Source organism: Saccostrea echinata, unplaced genomic scaffold (assembly GCF_033153115.1).
Source record: "Saccostrea echinata isolate AGI-Se365-2 ecotype Australia unplaced genomic scaffold, CSIRO_AGI_Sech_v1 ptg000030l, whole genome shotgun sequence".
Taxonomy (NCBI): Eukaryota; Metazoa; Mollusca; class Bivalvia; order Ostreida; family Ostreidae; genus Saccostrea; species Saccostrea echinata.
Window position 1 is genome coordinate 20516107 of NW_026889779.1, and position 18400 is coordinate 20534506.

Here is an 18400-nt window from a genome sequence, read left to right on the forward strand (position 1 = left end):
AATCGTTGGAATTCATGGTTTATTTTAAGATCTTACAGTTACAAAAAAATAGTTGCATAATGCACACCGTACATGTATATGGCAAATCTTATCTTCCAACTTCATAATTTATCTTCAATGTATAACGTACACACCGCTAGATATGAAAGCAAAGTAAGGGGAACTAAGGTTGCTCTGAATATACAGATACAAGTATCTTAAATACTTAGTGCGTTTTTTTTCTATTCTATATCTTTTTATGTATAATTTTCTCTAAAATCGTTAACTGCAACTTGAAAGAAATACAAAACATCAGCTAGAATAGAAAACTTACACAGAAAACAATATTTAAGAAGAAATAACACATCCGATAGTCTTTTTGTTTTGAAAAGAAATGTCTAATAATATCATAATTAAAATAATGTCTATTTTGTTTTATTAATTACCATATTCAATATTAACTAGGTAGCGCAGTACTTTAAAGCGTTGGTTTAATAAACTACAAAGCAAAAAGTTCGATATCGATCTCTGCAGGTTTTACTTTTTCCCCATGATTCCATACAAAAACGCTTTTTTTGGTTAAATTGTGTATATTTGAATTTTCTAATAACGCAAGTCTATCATATCTATCAAATATATTCAATTTAGATCTATTACAGTTTTCCGGTGAGTTTCAACTCCTTAACAAAAACAACCAAACAAACAACCCAACTGAACAAAACAAATCGTCTGTAAAGGAAATGACGTCATATTACGAATTCTGTTTAAGTTTCCATGACATGTCCATTGCCTTCCTCTTTGACAAGTTTCAAGTATGAAAATAGCTTGTCAAAATCATCCGACATCGAAATTTTTATAGATGCCGAAAGCGGGCTTGCACAGGAGACCTAAAACACCACAAGTTTACAATGAATAACTAATTAAATAAAATTATTAAATAAGAGAATAATGCCTCTAGAACAATGATTCGTCAAAACTGTAAGCTACAGTAATATGTATTAATACCTGATTGAGCAGCTGTTTTGCTCGGCTGTGGTACACCTGTGCTGAAATAAGCAGACCACTGTGGTCCGAATTGCTGGACATCAGTCTCTGACCAAAACCAATCATAAAATGGGCCTGGGGTTTGCTGGAACCTCCCGTCAGGTAGCGCTGTAACATTGGCTCAAAGTAACCATGGAAATCAAACACTTGTACTCTTTCATTTCGTTCCAACTTGAAGGGTTCTCCATTGTAAACAGTAGGAGTTGAGATAAATATTACACATCTAATAAAAAAAAATTGCATTTCAAAACAAAAGAAAACAAAAAACAAAAACAAAAAACAAACTTCAAAATAAACGTTATATGTGTGCTGTTTAACCTAAAATATGATAAATACTGGTATGACATACTAGTACTAGCATTTTTTCATTATCAAAAGTAACATGGAAATTCATTAAAACTTATAAAACAATGCATCAACTGTCACAAATACATAGAAAAGTGAACTTTCATTACCATTAAAATTGGCTTTTAACAATATAAACACTTTAATTAAAGATATCTTAACTGTATTGAGTTCTGTATGGAGAGTTTACATTTACATGCTGTACCCACCTCGATTTTCTAGTTGCATAGATTTTGCCATCATGACACTCGAGTAGCATGCCCCTGTCTAACGCCGACAGTAGTTTATACGTGTGTTCCTCCTGGCCAGGGTTGTTGGTTTCACAGGGAGGAAATTCTAGTTGTTCAAACTGGTCGGGTCCAAAAAGTTCCTGTTTAAACGGTTCCATAAGGATACGATCATTCCTCTCCGGATCGTAGAAGAGTCGGCATCCATGCGGACTTCGGATGTGAAAACTGCACATTTGTTGTTGGCAGTAACAGATTATTATTTCCATTTCGTGTGCTGAAATACATAATTTAAAATAAAAATATGTTTTTAAACATATTTTAAAAAATAGATTTAAAAAATGTTTCGTTGATAGTACACTCAAAAGTAGACAATAATAAATATCTCACATTGTGCATTATTTCAACATCGTTTCAAATGGAGTGCAAAAAAATATTTGAAATTTATTTCAATTTGTTTTATGCACTAGTAGGATGCATGTTGCAAAATTAACTAAGTATTCCAAAAGAAGGTCTTCTGTACAAATATCTACCAATTAAATATACTAGTACTCGACTGCTAGTTGATTGGAATTCAAATTTGAATCAAAAGTCTACATGTATGAATAACTTACATAATATTAATTTCCCAAAGTCTCTAATGTTCAGTTATATAAGATGTCTTTTTATGTCTATTTATAACTACAGGATTATATTTACCCTGTGGTTCTGGTGGGCGGACCACTAGGGGAACAATGGCCTGTTGAGGATGGGGGCCACGGGATGTCAAACCATCGCCTATCTCTGAAAAAAAAAATCGTCCAAAAGCTTGATTTTCTACAGATCTTAAAAGTACTGAAGACGTACATGTATACACTTTTTTTATCATGGGTAAATTGTTTGTCATATAGATCGGGGACCTGGATAAGATTTTGAGTTGTACAAACATATGTACATGTGTATTTAACTCAACAAGTCAAGCATATGGAATAAAAATTAAAGCTACCTGTCATTTCGACATCACTTGGTTCCTCTTTTACATCATTGGCTGGGGTAGTCACTTGATTCGGCTGAGTATTTGTCGAATTTGGATCAGATTTTATGGGTTCTAGTTCTAAATCTTCTAAATCAGACGGAAAGTTAGGTAACTGGCCCTGGGTTGGAATCTTCACCTCTGACGGGTCTTTTTCTGGCAATTCTGAATTTGGTGTACCGGGAGTGGACTGTATAGAAATTTGTAGGGTTTGAACAAATAAATAGAAAACAAAACAAGCAAGGTAGTGTCTGAAAGGTACGTATGTTTAAATTGGCGGTTTTGTATGCAAAAAGCAGACTTACCGCTAAAGAACAGACCTCACGATACTCTTTATTGTTTGATTTCGCTTGGTTGATTTCTGTAAACAGGAAATATTCACCGTTTAAAATAAACAGACTTAAATAACAATATCGGTGGTGTGATAAAAATTTAATAAATGATTTTTTTTCTCTTCAGAAACATTTTCACAAGTTTTGGTATGTGTATGTACATATAATTCTATTATTAAAGTTTGTTGATTAGCAGAAAAAATATGCTATTTGTGTTTTCAATCCATGCATGTTACCTTCTTTACTGAGGAACCTGTAGGCACGGAATGGATCACTGCCATCTAGCTGATTAAAGTTTTTCATTTCCTGGATATCCGGAAGTTTATTGAGAGCGCACCGAAACCGTGTCTTCCACGTTGGCCAGTCTGCGGGATCAACCCCTTCTCTATAACGGCCGGTGTGTATGGCCCATTCCTGATGAAGTCATAGAATGTCAAATTATCCCAAAAACATTATTTTTACAAAAGTCTTATTTTATCATCATCAAGATCTTTACTAATTACTTTTCCCATCTTGAAGCGGCACAAAGTTCTGATCAGTGTAACTACGTAGAAAGGTTCATGACAGCTCTTTATGTAAAATACTATACTCAGACTTCGAACACTGTTTCAAAAGGTGGAAGTAGAATGAGCACTTTTAAAGTGGGTGGAGTTAAAGCATATTTGACACACACAAACACACCCATTTTTGCTCCACCGCCCCCACTTTTTGTGATATGATTAATACCCCCAGCATCCATTAATACGGAAAAGGGAAAGTAAAAATTTGCAACCCTTGTGCTCTCAACTTTTCTCTGTCTTAATTTACTACCACATACCCCAATCATGCCCCCTTTCTATTTTGACGATTCTTATAAATATTTTTGATCCCAACTTTTCTTTTTATGATTTTTTTTTGTTCTTTGAGATATCACCCCCCCCCCCCATACACACACACTACATGTGATTTAGCCTCTGGTATGGGAAATTGTAAGGTATACATTTAATGAATTTAATGAATTTTAAACATTAAAAAACAACTGCTAAAAGTAAATATGCAAGTGTCGTGCATATATATACTAACATTTATATAAACAAAGCATTTTTTTTGTATGGAAAATCAATCCTTATCGTGAACATGTGTGTGTCCAGAGATTATTTAGTCTTTCCCTCTTTCCCTCTATGAAGTTACCTTAAATATTGTAGAATCTGCCTCATTCCAGTCATGTTTGCCTCCATGTTTCCAGGGGACCTTAAAAATCTTCTTCTCTCTGAACAACCACTCCAGTCCCTGTATGTTTCCCGCCTCTACTTTGGCTTCCAGCCAAGGCCTCATTCGTTGTCTGCTTTGTCCGCTATCCATTTGAACTTCTCCAAATCTGAAAACATGGGGTTCATGTATCACATATCGACCAAAACCCTTGATTAATTTACGCTTCGTTCCTCCGTGAGTTTCCGAGAATCTCAGCTGAATCACAATGCTCTCTCTCTCTCTCTCTCTGACAAATGGGACTCATTTTTTTGTAGGCCAAAACTGCTTGTAACTCAAAGGCCATTGCATAAAGGCAGAATTATTTGGGTTTTTGATAAAGGTACTTAATTAAACAATTAAAAAAGTCTTGTTTTAAAATTCGGAAAAACTACATAATTCTCAGTGGGGCACGAAATAAACAAAATTAAATATGATGTATGAAGACGTTTACATACTAATATTTACATTTGCAAATGTTTTCTTTTATATAACACTATTGAAAGCAATGCGTATCTATATCCGTATAAACACGGGTTCCTCGCGTCATAAACGTTCGACGTAATTTTTCAGTGACGTCATAAAGGGTCGACGCGCAATCAGAGGATCAAACACGTGCCGTTGGGTTTGAAAAATAAAACGTTTCACGCGTTAACCCTCTTACTGCCAGAACTGTGTCAAATCTGTGCAGTTGATACGCCAGAACTTTTGCTTACAAGTATCAGAATGTATTGAATATTCTTTTAATGATAAGCAACATTCTAAAGATAATTTTTGATTGTAAAATGATTTTACTAATTTCTAAATATTAACGAACACAGGGACATTTCATATTCTGAGTTAATGACGTCAGCTCCCTTGCTAGTATTACGTCACAGTCATAAAAAAAATCCGCGTAATTTGGCAAAAGTAAAATTTCATAATGTAAATGAGTATGAAAAATAATGAAAGTTTTTAACATAACAAGGAACAGATTGTTTTTTACTTTTACGCTGTTCAAAATTACTACTTATAAATGTCTCATTCAGAGGAAAGAATGAGTAGTAAAAATAAAAAGTATTTTAATTATAAATTCAACACTATTTTATGGAGACGTTTTGCTAAGGAAACGTTATCTAAGTAGGCCCCAGTCCTCACCTAGAAAAGAGGTTTTTAGACAAAATAAATGCATGTTTTATTTACAATCTATACGATGTGGGATACAAAAAATATTAAGCTAACTCTTACGTTTATTACTATTATCTGGCGCGGATCTAGAAATTTTTAAAGGGGGGGGGGGGGTTAAGAGTAAATAAGACCTGTTATACCGTATCTTCACATAGTTAAACGACAACTTAATAGATGTAATTAGGTTCGTAGCAACGGTTTCAAAAGTGGAGGGGGTCAAATTATTTAACCAAAAAAAAACAAAAAAAAAACAACCTAATTAACTGTCCAAATCCTAGAATATGCCAGTTCTCGACCTAACAGCGACAGGAGGGGGGGGGCAACCAGCATCTGAAAGGAAATTTACTATAGCAAAATACTACACTCAGAAAAAAGTGCTCCCGTCCCCCCTGCGCTCTATGGGTCTGATACTATCAATTAATAAGAACACTTTTTATAGTAAAGAAACTGATTAGATACATGTAAATTAAAATAAAACTGAAATACTAAATACTAATACTAAATTTCAAATTTAAATGTAAATGAGGCCACCTTTATTGATTTGTAAATTTGCCCTTTAAAAGCCCAGTATTTTATCTAGATCGATCCGTTTTAGAAAGAGTGTGTGAGAAAATTCTAAAATTTGTGTTATTGTAAGTAAATATCTACCTGGCTACCACCTCCTATTTTGTGATAATTTGAATAGAGTAGTTCTTCAAAGGGAAAAAAGCCGAAAACAAAAACAAACAATACAAGAAACACTTCTTTTACATGCTGAAACATAAGTATGTCCCTTCGACCCCAGCGGTGTTATATTGGATTTGAAAATGGGAAATACTCTTTTAAAGTTGTGCGAAATTTTCAAATTTTTCGAAATAATGAACCATTTTTAGTTCCATGGCAACTGCAGGTATTTTGGATATTCAAACTCGATTTACTTGGAGAGACACTTACATATTAATACATGCATTATAAATTATAATCAGATGCCAATCTCCATCTCGTTTCACGTAAATAATCCATGAATTGATCATTCAAATTATTATATACCCAACTGTTTGTCACTCAGTTTTACTGTTGAATTTACGCAATCACGTAACGGTGTGATCCGACGTTCCGGATCACCACACTGTGGTTTTCTGAATCCATATCACCCCTCTCTGAAACTGATGACGTAGTACACAGAAAAATGACGTTTTTATTCTCACGCATCAAAAAGTTCCTTGACAAAATGGTTTGTTTAATGTATAAAAGTTATGTAATTGATCTAAAAAGTTTCCTTTTATTATATTTTGCAGGTTGTAAATAGGTATAAAATAAATTTATCATTACAACAGTAACTTGATCCGAAGAGTCGTATCACGTCTCGTTGACAGGCGCGGATCATCAGATCAAACGAGACGCTTCGCGTCTCGTTTGATCTGATGATCCGCGCCTGTCAACGAGACGTGATACGACTCTTCGGATCAAGTTACTGTTATTTTAGGAATGACTCTAATTCTTGGCCAAATTATTCGAGGATAACCTGGTTTGGGTCAGTTTACGCTGTTTTATAATCCGCTTCGCGGATTATAAAGCGTAAACTGACCCAAACCAGGTTATCCTCGAATAATTTGGCCAAGAATTAGAGTCATTCCTTATAATTTAATTCTAAAATCATTAAACAACTGTGGGTGTAAAATTTCGTTGCTTTTTATTAGTTCAAATTTGCTGCTCAATAATACAACCCTAGTAACGGAAGTGATGGGAAGCGAGGGGAGGTAAAAACTGATACATAGTCCTAGCAGCCATGTTTTTGTTTACATGTGGTAAGATCCGAGTTACTGTTTGAAGTTAAAGGTACATTTATTAAATCTGGAATTTTCCATGAATCCCGAGGACTGGAAATGAGAGGATTGCATGGATACAGGCGATTCAGCTGGTTGTCAGGGGGGTGTGTCCCCATACCAAACCAGGTTATACAGAAATAATTTGTGTTCCTTTTTGGATATTAACCAATCAGAGGCTAGAATACAAACAAAATTAAATTATAATAATATATATTTATATATCACATTTATGATGTTGACTTAAAACCGGTAAAGCATCACATCACGTAAAAGTATGTGGTAAATTAAAACTAGACGAAAGCAAAACCGTTTTTGGAAAAATAAAGAAACAAATATTCGGGACTCTCCTCTCTCTCTCTTTCCCACCTTTTCTTTCTTTCTTTCTTTTGCAAATCCAAAGGGGGGGTGCAACCCCGGAATGTCAGACACCTCGGCCCATTGACATTTCGGCCCAATGACATCTCGGCTCAGACGGGTCGGCCCAAGATTTAAGACTGGTTGGCCCATGCATAAGACACCTCGGCCCAAGCAAAATTTAACTATGAAATACATGTACATGTATATATTTCCAATTTTGGGACTTGAATTAAAATGTTGATTGAAAAAAGTATATGAATAAACTATCAAGATTAAAAAAAAGATCTTCCACGAGCACATTGACGATATTCAAGGAATGAGAAGACGATTTAATGCTATTAATTAAGTGCTAATTGATAAACAAACAAAATACCACAGCGCATCCTTTGGGGGGTCAAGCGCTTGTTATATTGGTGACAACAGGGGTTACGGTAATTAAGAGCAGACTTAATTGGGAGACAGTAATTGAATAATTTCTTAAGAAAAACATTTTCCACAAGAAAAAGATGTAAATGAAAGCCTGATCTAACTAAGTTGGAAAAATAAAACGATTATATCTATCAAAGACCCCCATTTTTTATTTTTAAAAAATCATTTAATTGTCAGAAAGAATAATAACACCAATGATATCAATTCAAACGCTGGGTTAATCTGTTAATTTTTTTTTCCATCGTAAAATTTTGCTTGGGCCGAGGTGTCTTTTATATGGGCCGACGTGTCAACAATCTTGGGCCGACCTGTCAGGGCCGAGATGTCAAGCGTGACGGATGTCTACCCAACCCCGTAACCCCCTCTCTTGATTCGCCACTGTTACTCTTTTTTTATTGTTTAAATTAATAACCAGATATCGAAGACCCCAAGAAACGAGAAACGAGAAAGTTATATACATTTTCATTTTTGCTGAGAGACGAATTTAAGTAGGCACATTTTTTTACGATTTCAAGTGCAGAAAATCAAGAAAATGTCTTACATGTGACAAGTAATTTAAAAAAAGTGTTTATAACAGAAGTAGATGTAGCCGAAAAGCGGGGTGGGGGTGAGGGGTTAGCAAACGACACACACACGCTTGTTACAAATATTTGTAAGGGGGAAGGTTAAATACATGTAATGTAATCATGTGAAACATTTACAAAATCTAACTCTTCTTTTGCTTTAATTGTGCATGAAACTGAATTCGAAGTTCAAAGTACTTTAATATACACCAGTAACATTTCAGCACTACGTTAACCTGAATAAAACTAAAGAAGTTCTAAATGCTAATGAATTTTTATTTTCGGAACATTCAGTTATTGGGAAAATTGTTTCATGTAAAGGTGCATATGGAGTTTATCTATTTTATGGCCGTAGGAACCGGAAGGGAAGGCATGAGGGGACCGTACACTTCCAATAATTTTGCCAATATATGTATTAAACTGTGTAAAACATAGTAAGTATACGCTCCACTCTATGCTTGAGCTCAATGATAACATGGATAACGTCTGTATGATAACTTTCAAACTTGACAAGGAGTTTCTATTTGATAGTCCTCCCATGAAAATATTTCATGAAAAATTCAAAATCTAGAACATTATATGACAGTGTCCAACAATACATAGTATGTGTGTTATAAGCAATCTGTCCTTCAACTCTCTCCTTCTCTTATTGATGGAAATTTCGATATCAGGGTCGGTAGCAAATAACGAACAATGTTTTAGATGTTTGTTTCAGTGGCATAGCTGGGCAAATATAATTTGGATGCTTTTCTGTCTCAAGCAAAGGCCTCTGGAGCAGCATTAAACCCCCCCCCCCAGCGGGTATGGGTGGGGGTGAGGCTCAACAGAAATTGACAACATTTAGGAGTGTAAGATTGAGTTCCGGAATGCATGAGCAGTGTGTGGATAATGCAATATTTTTAATTTATCTTTGAATAGTGAAACAAGTTTATTAAAATACATTCTCACTTCAAAAGATTTTGTATTTTTCTTTCTTTCTTTTGTTTTCCTTTTTAAAGGGGAGGGGTGTTAATGTGGATGCTTTAGCATCCACGCTTACATATAGTAGCTAATCCACTGTAATTTATAAAAATCTGGAAATATTAATCCCGCTAACATTGTCTTTATTTTGTGGCTTGTATTACTAAGGAAAATTACAGAGGTATGCACAAAGTACGAACGCTTTCTGTTGCTTAAAGACATATATATCGGAGCGAAAGAAATCAGAAGTGTTCCACAGAAACGGATTCATCAATATGTAACCATTGTTGGTGCGAGCGAAAAAGTTTTTTTTTTCTTTATCTTCATGATAATCAATGATTTATTGAAGATGCACTATTTCAAAACATAAACTATTTGCCTTCTTTTAAAAAAAATGATGTCCATAGGTCTTATGATCCACTTGTAGTACTCCTTATATGATTTTCTAATATTCCCATTCCTTTTTTTTTCTAATGTTTTGCTTCCGACGCAAGGATTAGAGTAGATTTTTTTTTACAGTATAGACATAATACCGTTTTCAGATTTATTTCTAGCCAGATAAATATTCATAATCTAATTTTCCTGTATATATTCTTAATTCAAAATTTCAGTCAGTCATGAACGCGTTATTTATTATATTTATTACACTATCCTTTGAAAACTAAAATTCCCAGGGGATGGGGCATGGTGGTGATTTTCTAGAGTCAGATTTTTATTTTAATACCCTTGCAGGACAGAATATCAGAATATTTATTTATAAGGGACAGTTCTTTTTTTCAATTTAATTTTTATTTTCATTTTTTCACTTAGAAAACTTCCCATAATTCCCAATGGAGAAGAGATCATTTAAAATCACATGTATATGCAAAATTTTCAAAGGCAAAGTGTTCCATTCCAAATTCTGATACCCCCCCCCCCCTTCCCCGGGATCAAATGGTCAGCCCCTTAATAACACGAAAGGGAACATCCTAAATTTTATTTGTGTTTCTATGAAAGAAATTAAGACAATATTAGTTTATTGATCATGCTTTGCACAATATAATTAATTTTTTTTTTATTTCTAACAAAGATTTCAAGCCTTCTCTTTAAATATACTATGATATTTATGAAGTCATAATCATTCTTTGTAATATTCGTTTTATACTTTTATAGATCTCAAAGTGAATCTATGGTTTGAATAAAAAAGATAGTTCAATGATTGTTTTATCTATCAGGTTTATAATTTGCCAAGTCCATATGCAAAGTGTCTTGAATAGCCTTGTTCAGTCCTATTGTGACGTTTTTGACGTCATCAGTGTGAGTTTGACGTCGTCAATGTATCACAGTAAAACTATTATAGCCTACTTCAATATATGCCCACAGACAAGATACAATTTTTATCACTTGAAGCAAATGAATGCTTAAGAATAAATACATAACTAATTAACTGAAATCTTGAATCGATCAAACCTTATAAAATATTTTTGATGGGACATATATGACCCCTGTGGCAGCCAGTGGGTAGAGCCCATATATGACCCCTCTGGCAGTAAGAGGGTTAAAGATTATAATCAGGCAAATATAAAATATGAATAAGTCACAAATGTAAATATAAGTAATAAGGTATCATTTTTAAACATCTATCGGGCTATAAATACGGGTTGGTACGAGATCGTGACCAACCCGTATTTATATCCCGATAGATGTTTAAAAATGATACCTTATTTCTTAAGTATACGTGTACTTTCCAAAAATATTCCTAAGCGAAACGAGAGCCCCGTTGTGGCGCGATTCTAACCCTGGGTCCATGATGTGAGTTAACATGCATATATGATGTACACTATATGATGATATTTGCATGTCATAAATTCGACATCTTGCACCCTACATGTATCTGTTCTAAGTGCAAAAGATTAATAATTATACATTCCTTTTTAAAAGTAAAATGCACTACCTTCATCCCGCCTCAGGATTCTGCTTCTAAACAAACGTCAATCTGCACAACATAGGGGGATAAAAGGTTGATAGCAATTTTACTAATCACGTCAACCAGTTAATCTGTGAGGAAAATTTTAGGGATTTTCTCCTTTTTATTCCTATATAAGAAACTTAACCTCTATTTCTGAAGGTAATTTCTATGAATAAGCTGCAGAGCTGTAGCTCACTGGTCTGGAAAATGATTGTGTCCTCCATCCCAATTTTTCCAAATCAGTGAGCTACAGACCTGATACTACCCTGGAAAAAGACAGTCTGACACAAACTAAACTCCAATAAAGTGTACATGTTAAATGTGAACCAGTGCAAGGTCGTCATAACGAGGCGGGGGGGGGGGGGGATATTCGATAGCACCCCTTTAAGAACAAACGCTCGAAATATCATTTCTGAAAAAAAATAAATTCATAGAATGCTCTACATTTTGTTAATTTGATATTTGAAAGAATGATTTCAAGAATGCACCAGAACCCTCCAAAATAGTGTCCATTTTATAAAAACAAATTCTGGCTTAAAGGAGGGGAAATCTCTACAAGACCCTCCTCCACCCCCACCCCCTCCAGAAACCTGGTGACAGTCGTATAGTGTTTCTAGAGAAGTTCAATAATTTCACAAACTTTGGTTGAAAGTAGGTACAAACCTTGATCAAATACGTTCGCATAGGCCTTTGGTTCGTGTGGACTAAAATATCAGATTCTAGAATTATTTTAAGCATTTTAAAAAAGTTATTTACTTAAGAAAAGCGTTTTTTTTTATATATATATATTTACGTGTATACAGATATGTATGTAATCAACTTCATAAACCTACTTACTATTTACATAATGGTTCTAAGTCAATTGTACAACAAAGGATAGTCGAATCTCTATATCCATTAAGTAAGGTATATGTTTAAAATATGGTTTACAATCATGACAATGAACAATAAACCCATTATATACACAAAATCAAATAAATATGTTGTTCAGTTCAATCATTTCAACATAACAGGGTAAGTTTTTAAAACAAATATTAATTTTACCTGAAGGAGACACCTTATTTACAGTGCATGATATGGCATAGTTAGATAAATAAATATACTCTCATACCAATTTCCCTTCCACTGGAAGTTCCAGTTGCTTATCTGCACATTACACTTAGAATGAAGATTTTAAAAACGTTGTACAGTCTTACCTGTGTGTCACTATACTAAATGTTAAATCACAAAATGATTTGTGAACTACAGTACAATGTTAGTCATGCCCAACTGGCCTTGGAAATAGACCCCATGTCAACCAAAATTCCACTTAATTTGGGAAACCCTGATTACAATTTGACCGGAAGGTATTTTTACAGGTAAAAGCATGCTGTCTTTCGGAAAATGTTTCTTTGTTCAAAATACATACTAACCTGACAATCAGTCTCAAAATATGCTTCTATTTGTAGATAATATTTGTTTATTTCCAAGCGTCACTGATCTTCAATTCGACGAATGTTTACAAGAATCGAAAGTGAAAGTTGGAATTCCCAACAAATTTTTAGTAGCTCGATCATAAATATAGCCTATGGGATTAGTGCAATTCGCAGAACTGATAATTAGGGCAAAGTGGATTGCTTTATTCTTAATACTGTCTCTGGTGACCTGTCAAAAACATGTTAAAGAAATGTTTGAGAGGGAGTGGTTTTGATCTACAATTTTGAGTAGGCTGGGGTGGATTATTTTAAAAAGGTGGGAAAGGAAGGAAAAAGGGGGGGGGGGGAGTATTAGCGGCAAAAAAAGTAATTTTTTCAAAAAATACATAATAACTAAATTTAATAAAATAACAATAATAATAATAATATGGTTGTGAATTTAGTGCATGAGATACTAATAGCAGATAGGATATTCATATATTTTAATATCAATTTTATATTTCTATATCATTGATGTCAACATTATTTAATTAGAAATAAGTTAAAATCTACTTTGTTTTACTCAATTTGTAATCAATTAAAGCATCCTTGACATTTCATTAGGCCTAGTCAGGCCCGTAGGAAGCAATTTCAGTTGGGGGGGGGGGGGGCACAGCCGTACATTTTCTGTTGAAGGGGCACTACCAACTATCCCGTGCCCCCCCCCCCCCCCGGTACCTAGGGCCTTGCTAGTTATTTGCATAACTATGTACTTTCTCCTATTTAAGTGAGAAACAGTAATTTCTGGTAACCAATACTGCTCTGTCTTTGAATTTTTTCTTTAAAAGCCGATAAATGACTGGTACACTATGTTGAAAATGAAATTGATAAACTCGATACTTACATCTGTCTGTATGCAATAGAATTTTCTCAATGTCTAAAAAAAAAACAAACATTTTCCTTAGTGTATAGAGGGTCCTTAAAAATTCACATCCTATAGCCCTTCTAGATTCATCTTTTTATATATTCCTATGTAAAATTTTGATCGCCCATTAATTGTAGATCCACCCTATCATGGGGTCATGATTTGAACAAAGTGAATCTACTCTACCTTAGGATTTTCCCCATGAATATGACTAATACATGTAATAACTTTGCTGTTCCTGGGAAAAATATTTTAAAATATTTTTTCCTATATCTACCCATGTAAAACTTAGTTTGCCCATATTGACGCCACCATATCCCCGGGGTTAATGATATGAACATAATAAACAAACTTTAATCTGCACTACCTGCTTCCATATAATGAAGTTAATTTAATCTTTTCTGACCCAGTAGTTCTTGAGAAGATTTTTAAATGACCACACCCAATTTTTACTATTTATTAATTATCTACCTTTGGTAAAGGGTGTGGCCCTTCATTGAACAGACTGGAATCCCCTTTACCTAAACATACTTTGTGCCAAGTTTGGTTGAAATTGGCCTAGTGGTTCTGGAGAAGAAGATAAAATTATAAAAAGTTTAGACGAAGACGACAAATACAGCGCGTTAACGACAGCGACAGACAATTTACGGACAAATTTTGATCAGAAAAGCTCACTTGAGTCTTCAGCTCAGGTGAGCTAAAAATTATTGGTTGATTTTGATTTTTTAGTGGATATTAACAGCTAGAGTCAGTTGTATATTTAAGGGGGGGCACCCCCCCCCCCTCAAAAAAACTGTCAAAGTTAGCGTAAATCTTAGTTTCGTCAAGAAAATGTAAAAATGTCTACCCGGTAAACCTCATTTTTACCATACAAAATCTCTAGAATCCAGGAGCTTCCGGGGGCTTCGCCCCCTTGGTCCCCTCCAGGGCTTCGCCCTGGACCCACTGGGGGCCTCAAGGTGGCCCCAGACCCCCTGCCTACTTTCTGCGCCCCCCTAACTTCATTTCCTGGATCCGCGCCTGAGAGTGTTCCAAGGAACGCATGTGTCGCCTGCTATGTTGCTTCATTAAAGATGTATATAAATCTTAGAGTGGTCAGCTATTTATTTAACTCTACTAGCATGATAATTCATGCATTTGCCCGCAAAGAAAAAAATTCAATGAATAGTAGAAGACTGCGATAGAATCTGACAAAGATAAGATGATTCCCCAACCCTCAAATGAATAATTAAATTGAAGTAATTAGAAATAATTATTTATCATTTTATTAATACGTGTTTCCAACAATCTTTCAAATAAGATATCAGTCTGTCTTTACTCATCCTCACAATGTCAGGGGTCCTGAGTCAACACGTTGCCGTTGGACCCCTGACAAATCTTGCGGGCTGACTGCTGACGTCTTTCGGGAAAATTATTAAATCTAGATTGTTTTTCTTATCTCTCAATCAATCATATTAAGCCTTCTGGTGATAAACAATACAGAAGGGGACGACCATATGATTCTGATGGAGGGTACCTAGCAAATTTTACCGGGTCAGATTATTTATTTTCATGTCGGTGAAGGACAGATTATTTATATCAAATAAGATCAAGGACAGGTTATTTATTTTCTTCTTCACTGAAAAAAGTATGACAAGCAAAAATAAATAAATAAAATAAAATAAAAAATAAAAATAAATAAATAAATAAAAATAAATATTAAAAAGGAAAACATCAAAGTCCAAAACTCTAATTGGGGGGGGGGGGGGTTACTAGCACTAATCATGGACAGATTATTTATTTTCTTGCCCAGTCGAGGACAGATTATTTATTTTCAACATTTTCGAGGACAGACTATTCATTTCCAAAATCCCCCCCCCCCCCCCGAATCAAATGGTTGTCCCCTAACACGTGCATTTTTTTGTGTCAACTGATTCCTTTCTGTTTACATTATCTGTCTACTTCAATTTTATTGGTGATTCTCAATGAGAGAAGCAAGCCCAAATAAAACGAATGAAATTTGTCAGGGGTTCTATTGGTAACGTGTTGACTCATGACCCCTGTCGTTGTGAGGATGGTCTTTACTGTACATGTAATTGTCAGTCTACGTAATCCATTGTGGAATACCTTTTCATAGTATTTATACATAAGAAGTTTTAAAGTACAATAAAGCTCATAGACACGTATAAATGCTAATTCTAAAAACCCAGCCTCTCAAAATTCAAAAGTCAGAAGTTAAATTAAACTGCCCGAGGTATTTTTTGCAAAGTAGGTCAAAGGTCAAGATCAAGTGCATAGTAATGCTGGTATTTATCATAATATCATAATTATATGTTTATCATAATATGATAAATACCAGCATTACAATAAACGTTTTATCAAAAAGACTGCACATGCTAAGTATAGCATAGACTTGCCTCTTAAATGTCAACAAGCAAATTCAAAGAATTGTGGTCCCCCACTTTCTGTGTCTTAGTGGATGGGATGCCATATTATTATTGGTATATTGTGTCAAATATGAATGTCCTATCTTATGTCATTCTAAAGTAATCACCAAAGTTAAAATTTTTGAAAATTAGGTCAAACATGTAAGTCAAGGTCAAAATATACTCGTACAGCATATTTTGTCCCCCGCTTTCGCGAAAGCAAGGGGACATTAAATCTCATTCGTCTGTCCGTCTGTCATAAAGACTTTGACCTTGGTCAAAACTTTTGAAAGAGAAAAGATAGGACTTTCATATTAAATATGTATATTACCTGTGGCAAGACTTTTTCTAAATATACTATGATTTTTGACCCCGTGACCTTGAAGTTTGACCTATTTTTCAAAAATGTTATCTTTCCTCATAAATTTTGATTGACAAGAGATAGGGCTTTCATATTTGACATGAGCACTACTTGTGACAAGATGTTTCCGAGCATGTTATGATTTTCGACCCCTTGGCATTCATATTTGACACAATATGTCAAAAATAATGGAATCCCATCCACTAAGACACAGAAAGCGGGGGCCACAGTTCTTTGAATTTGCTTGTTCATTTGGTTTGTCCGAACTCACGAATGCATCTGAAAACATCGTTATTAAAATTTTGGTTATCATCCATCTGACACGTTGTGTAATATTTAAATTTACTAAATGCTCATTTTTTCCTGGTAAACCGTAATTTCCCACTTCTTAAATACTCCGAAATAAATGACTTATTGTTTAAGTAGGTGCAATGCTTGTTCCTAAACATCGCATAAAATGAGAAAAAAAGTGTGATACAGCAAGGGCGGATTCGGGCATTTTTCTGGGAAGGGGTCGTTAATATTGCCACTCAAAAAACCCAGACATGCAGAGAAAATCGCCAAACCCGTGGCGGGGGGTTACCGTGAATGTAGTGTAGCTTTTACAGATAAATAACCCAACTTCATGTACATATTTTTTAAAGATTTTACGCAGAGTTTTAAGTCACTAATGTAAATTTCTAAATAACCTTAGCTCCCAGCCTGCTGTTCTGCTGTATTTAAAATCTTGGAAATTAAATCATGCTAACAATTGATATTCGAAAATTCTCTACACAAGGAAATCCCTCGGTGGCTTGAAACTTTGCGTTTGGACAAAATTCTTTATGGAAAAATAATTCATGAATACTTGAATTTCATTTAATTGTAATATATGAAACAATAATTAATTATGATGTATTATTTTACCTGCAACAGTTATTTTCTGCCATGTTGATGGAAGACACGTATAGACGGTGATATAATTCAAAATTAAGAAAATATTTTCAATCAGTTATGTTCCATAAACTATGAAGCTGTCGGTCGCCTAGTTCATCAATTAAGTGCTGCAATACTAACCCCCCAGAACAAAGCCAAGCAGGAAATCTGGATCATGCAAAAAGGAAATGTTTCCCTAAAAAATACCCCGCACTCTACAAAAACGCTTCAACAAACTGATACCACCTAACTTCCTTAATTATCTCGGTTGATGGGACAAGAAGTTGTTTTGTCATGTAAATTTTTAATTTAAATTCATAATGGGTTGTTTTATTTGTTTATAACTTGAAATTAATTCCTACGATGTTGCAATAAAAATGGCATTGATTCAAACTTGCGGAATTTCCCTTCAATTCTGCTGATCTTGTGGGTTAAAAAAATTATTTCCCAAATACATGTGCTTTTTTTTAATTTTTATTCTGGTCCAGTTCACAAGCGTAAGAAGTAAAAAATGAAAAAAAAAATCTTCCTTTGCTCAATAAATTAACTTGAACTTGTTTTCTAAATAGAACTTTTACAACTGCAAGGCAAATTATTGCCCCTGACCAGACTCATGATACATCAAGACATTTATGATCTTACCAATTCTACAAAAGATCGTTTTCATCAGTTTTTTTTCTTTGTATGTAACATTTTCCCTCAAACTTGACATATGCATGCAATATATTTTTTTTTTAAGTTTTGGGGTACAGCCCCTTTTCAACTACACAAGTTGCTTTTAAAAAAAATTTTTTTTACATATAACAATTATTTTTAATATACACATGTATGCATTAAAATGAAACAACATTAAAAATTATCAATAAAAGCAAAGACAAAATTAAACTCATTAAGGTTTTAGCTTAATACTTTATCATGCATACTTTTATTCCGAATTTTAAACATTTTAAGTCATTCACAAATCAGCACAATCAGGCGAGAAAGTGCTGTGGGTGTTTACAT

At 34.3% G+C, this 18400-nt stretch overlaps 1 protein-coding gene across 2 annotated transcripts; it reads right to left on the minus strand.

Moving 5' to 3' along the window:
* Positions 1 to 5: 5 nt before the first annotated feature.
* On the minus strand, positions 6 to 17456 carry LOC133197498 (interferon regulatory factor 8-like). 2 transcript variants are annotated; one of them, XM_061333572.1, is made up of 9 exons: positions 17390 to 17456; positions 4110 to 4296; positions 3176 to 3353; positions 2913 to 2968; positions 2581 to 2797; positions 2295 to 2378; positions 1578 to 1872; positions 985 to 1246; positions 6 to 866 (listed from the first exon to the last, which is right to left on the minus strand). In XM_061333572.1, the coding sequence occupies exons 1-9, from the start codon at positions 17410 to 17412 to the stop codon at positions 744 to 746; spliced, it is 1425 nt and encodes a 474-aa protein (XP_061189556.1). In that variant the 5' UTR covers positions 17413 to 17456; the 3' UTR covers positions 6 to 743. The 2 variants fall into 2 exon arrangements, with proteins under 2 accessions (XP_061189556.1, XP_061189557.1); XM_061333573.1 differs by lacking the exon at positions 17390 to 17456 and adding an exon at positions 12811 to 12835.
* Positions 17457 to 18400: the final 944 nt, after the last annotated feature.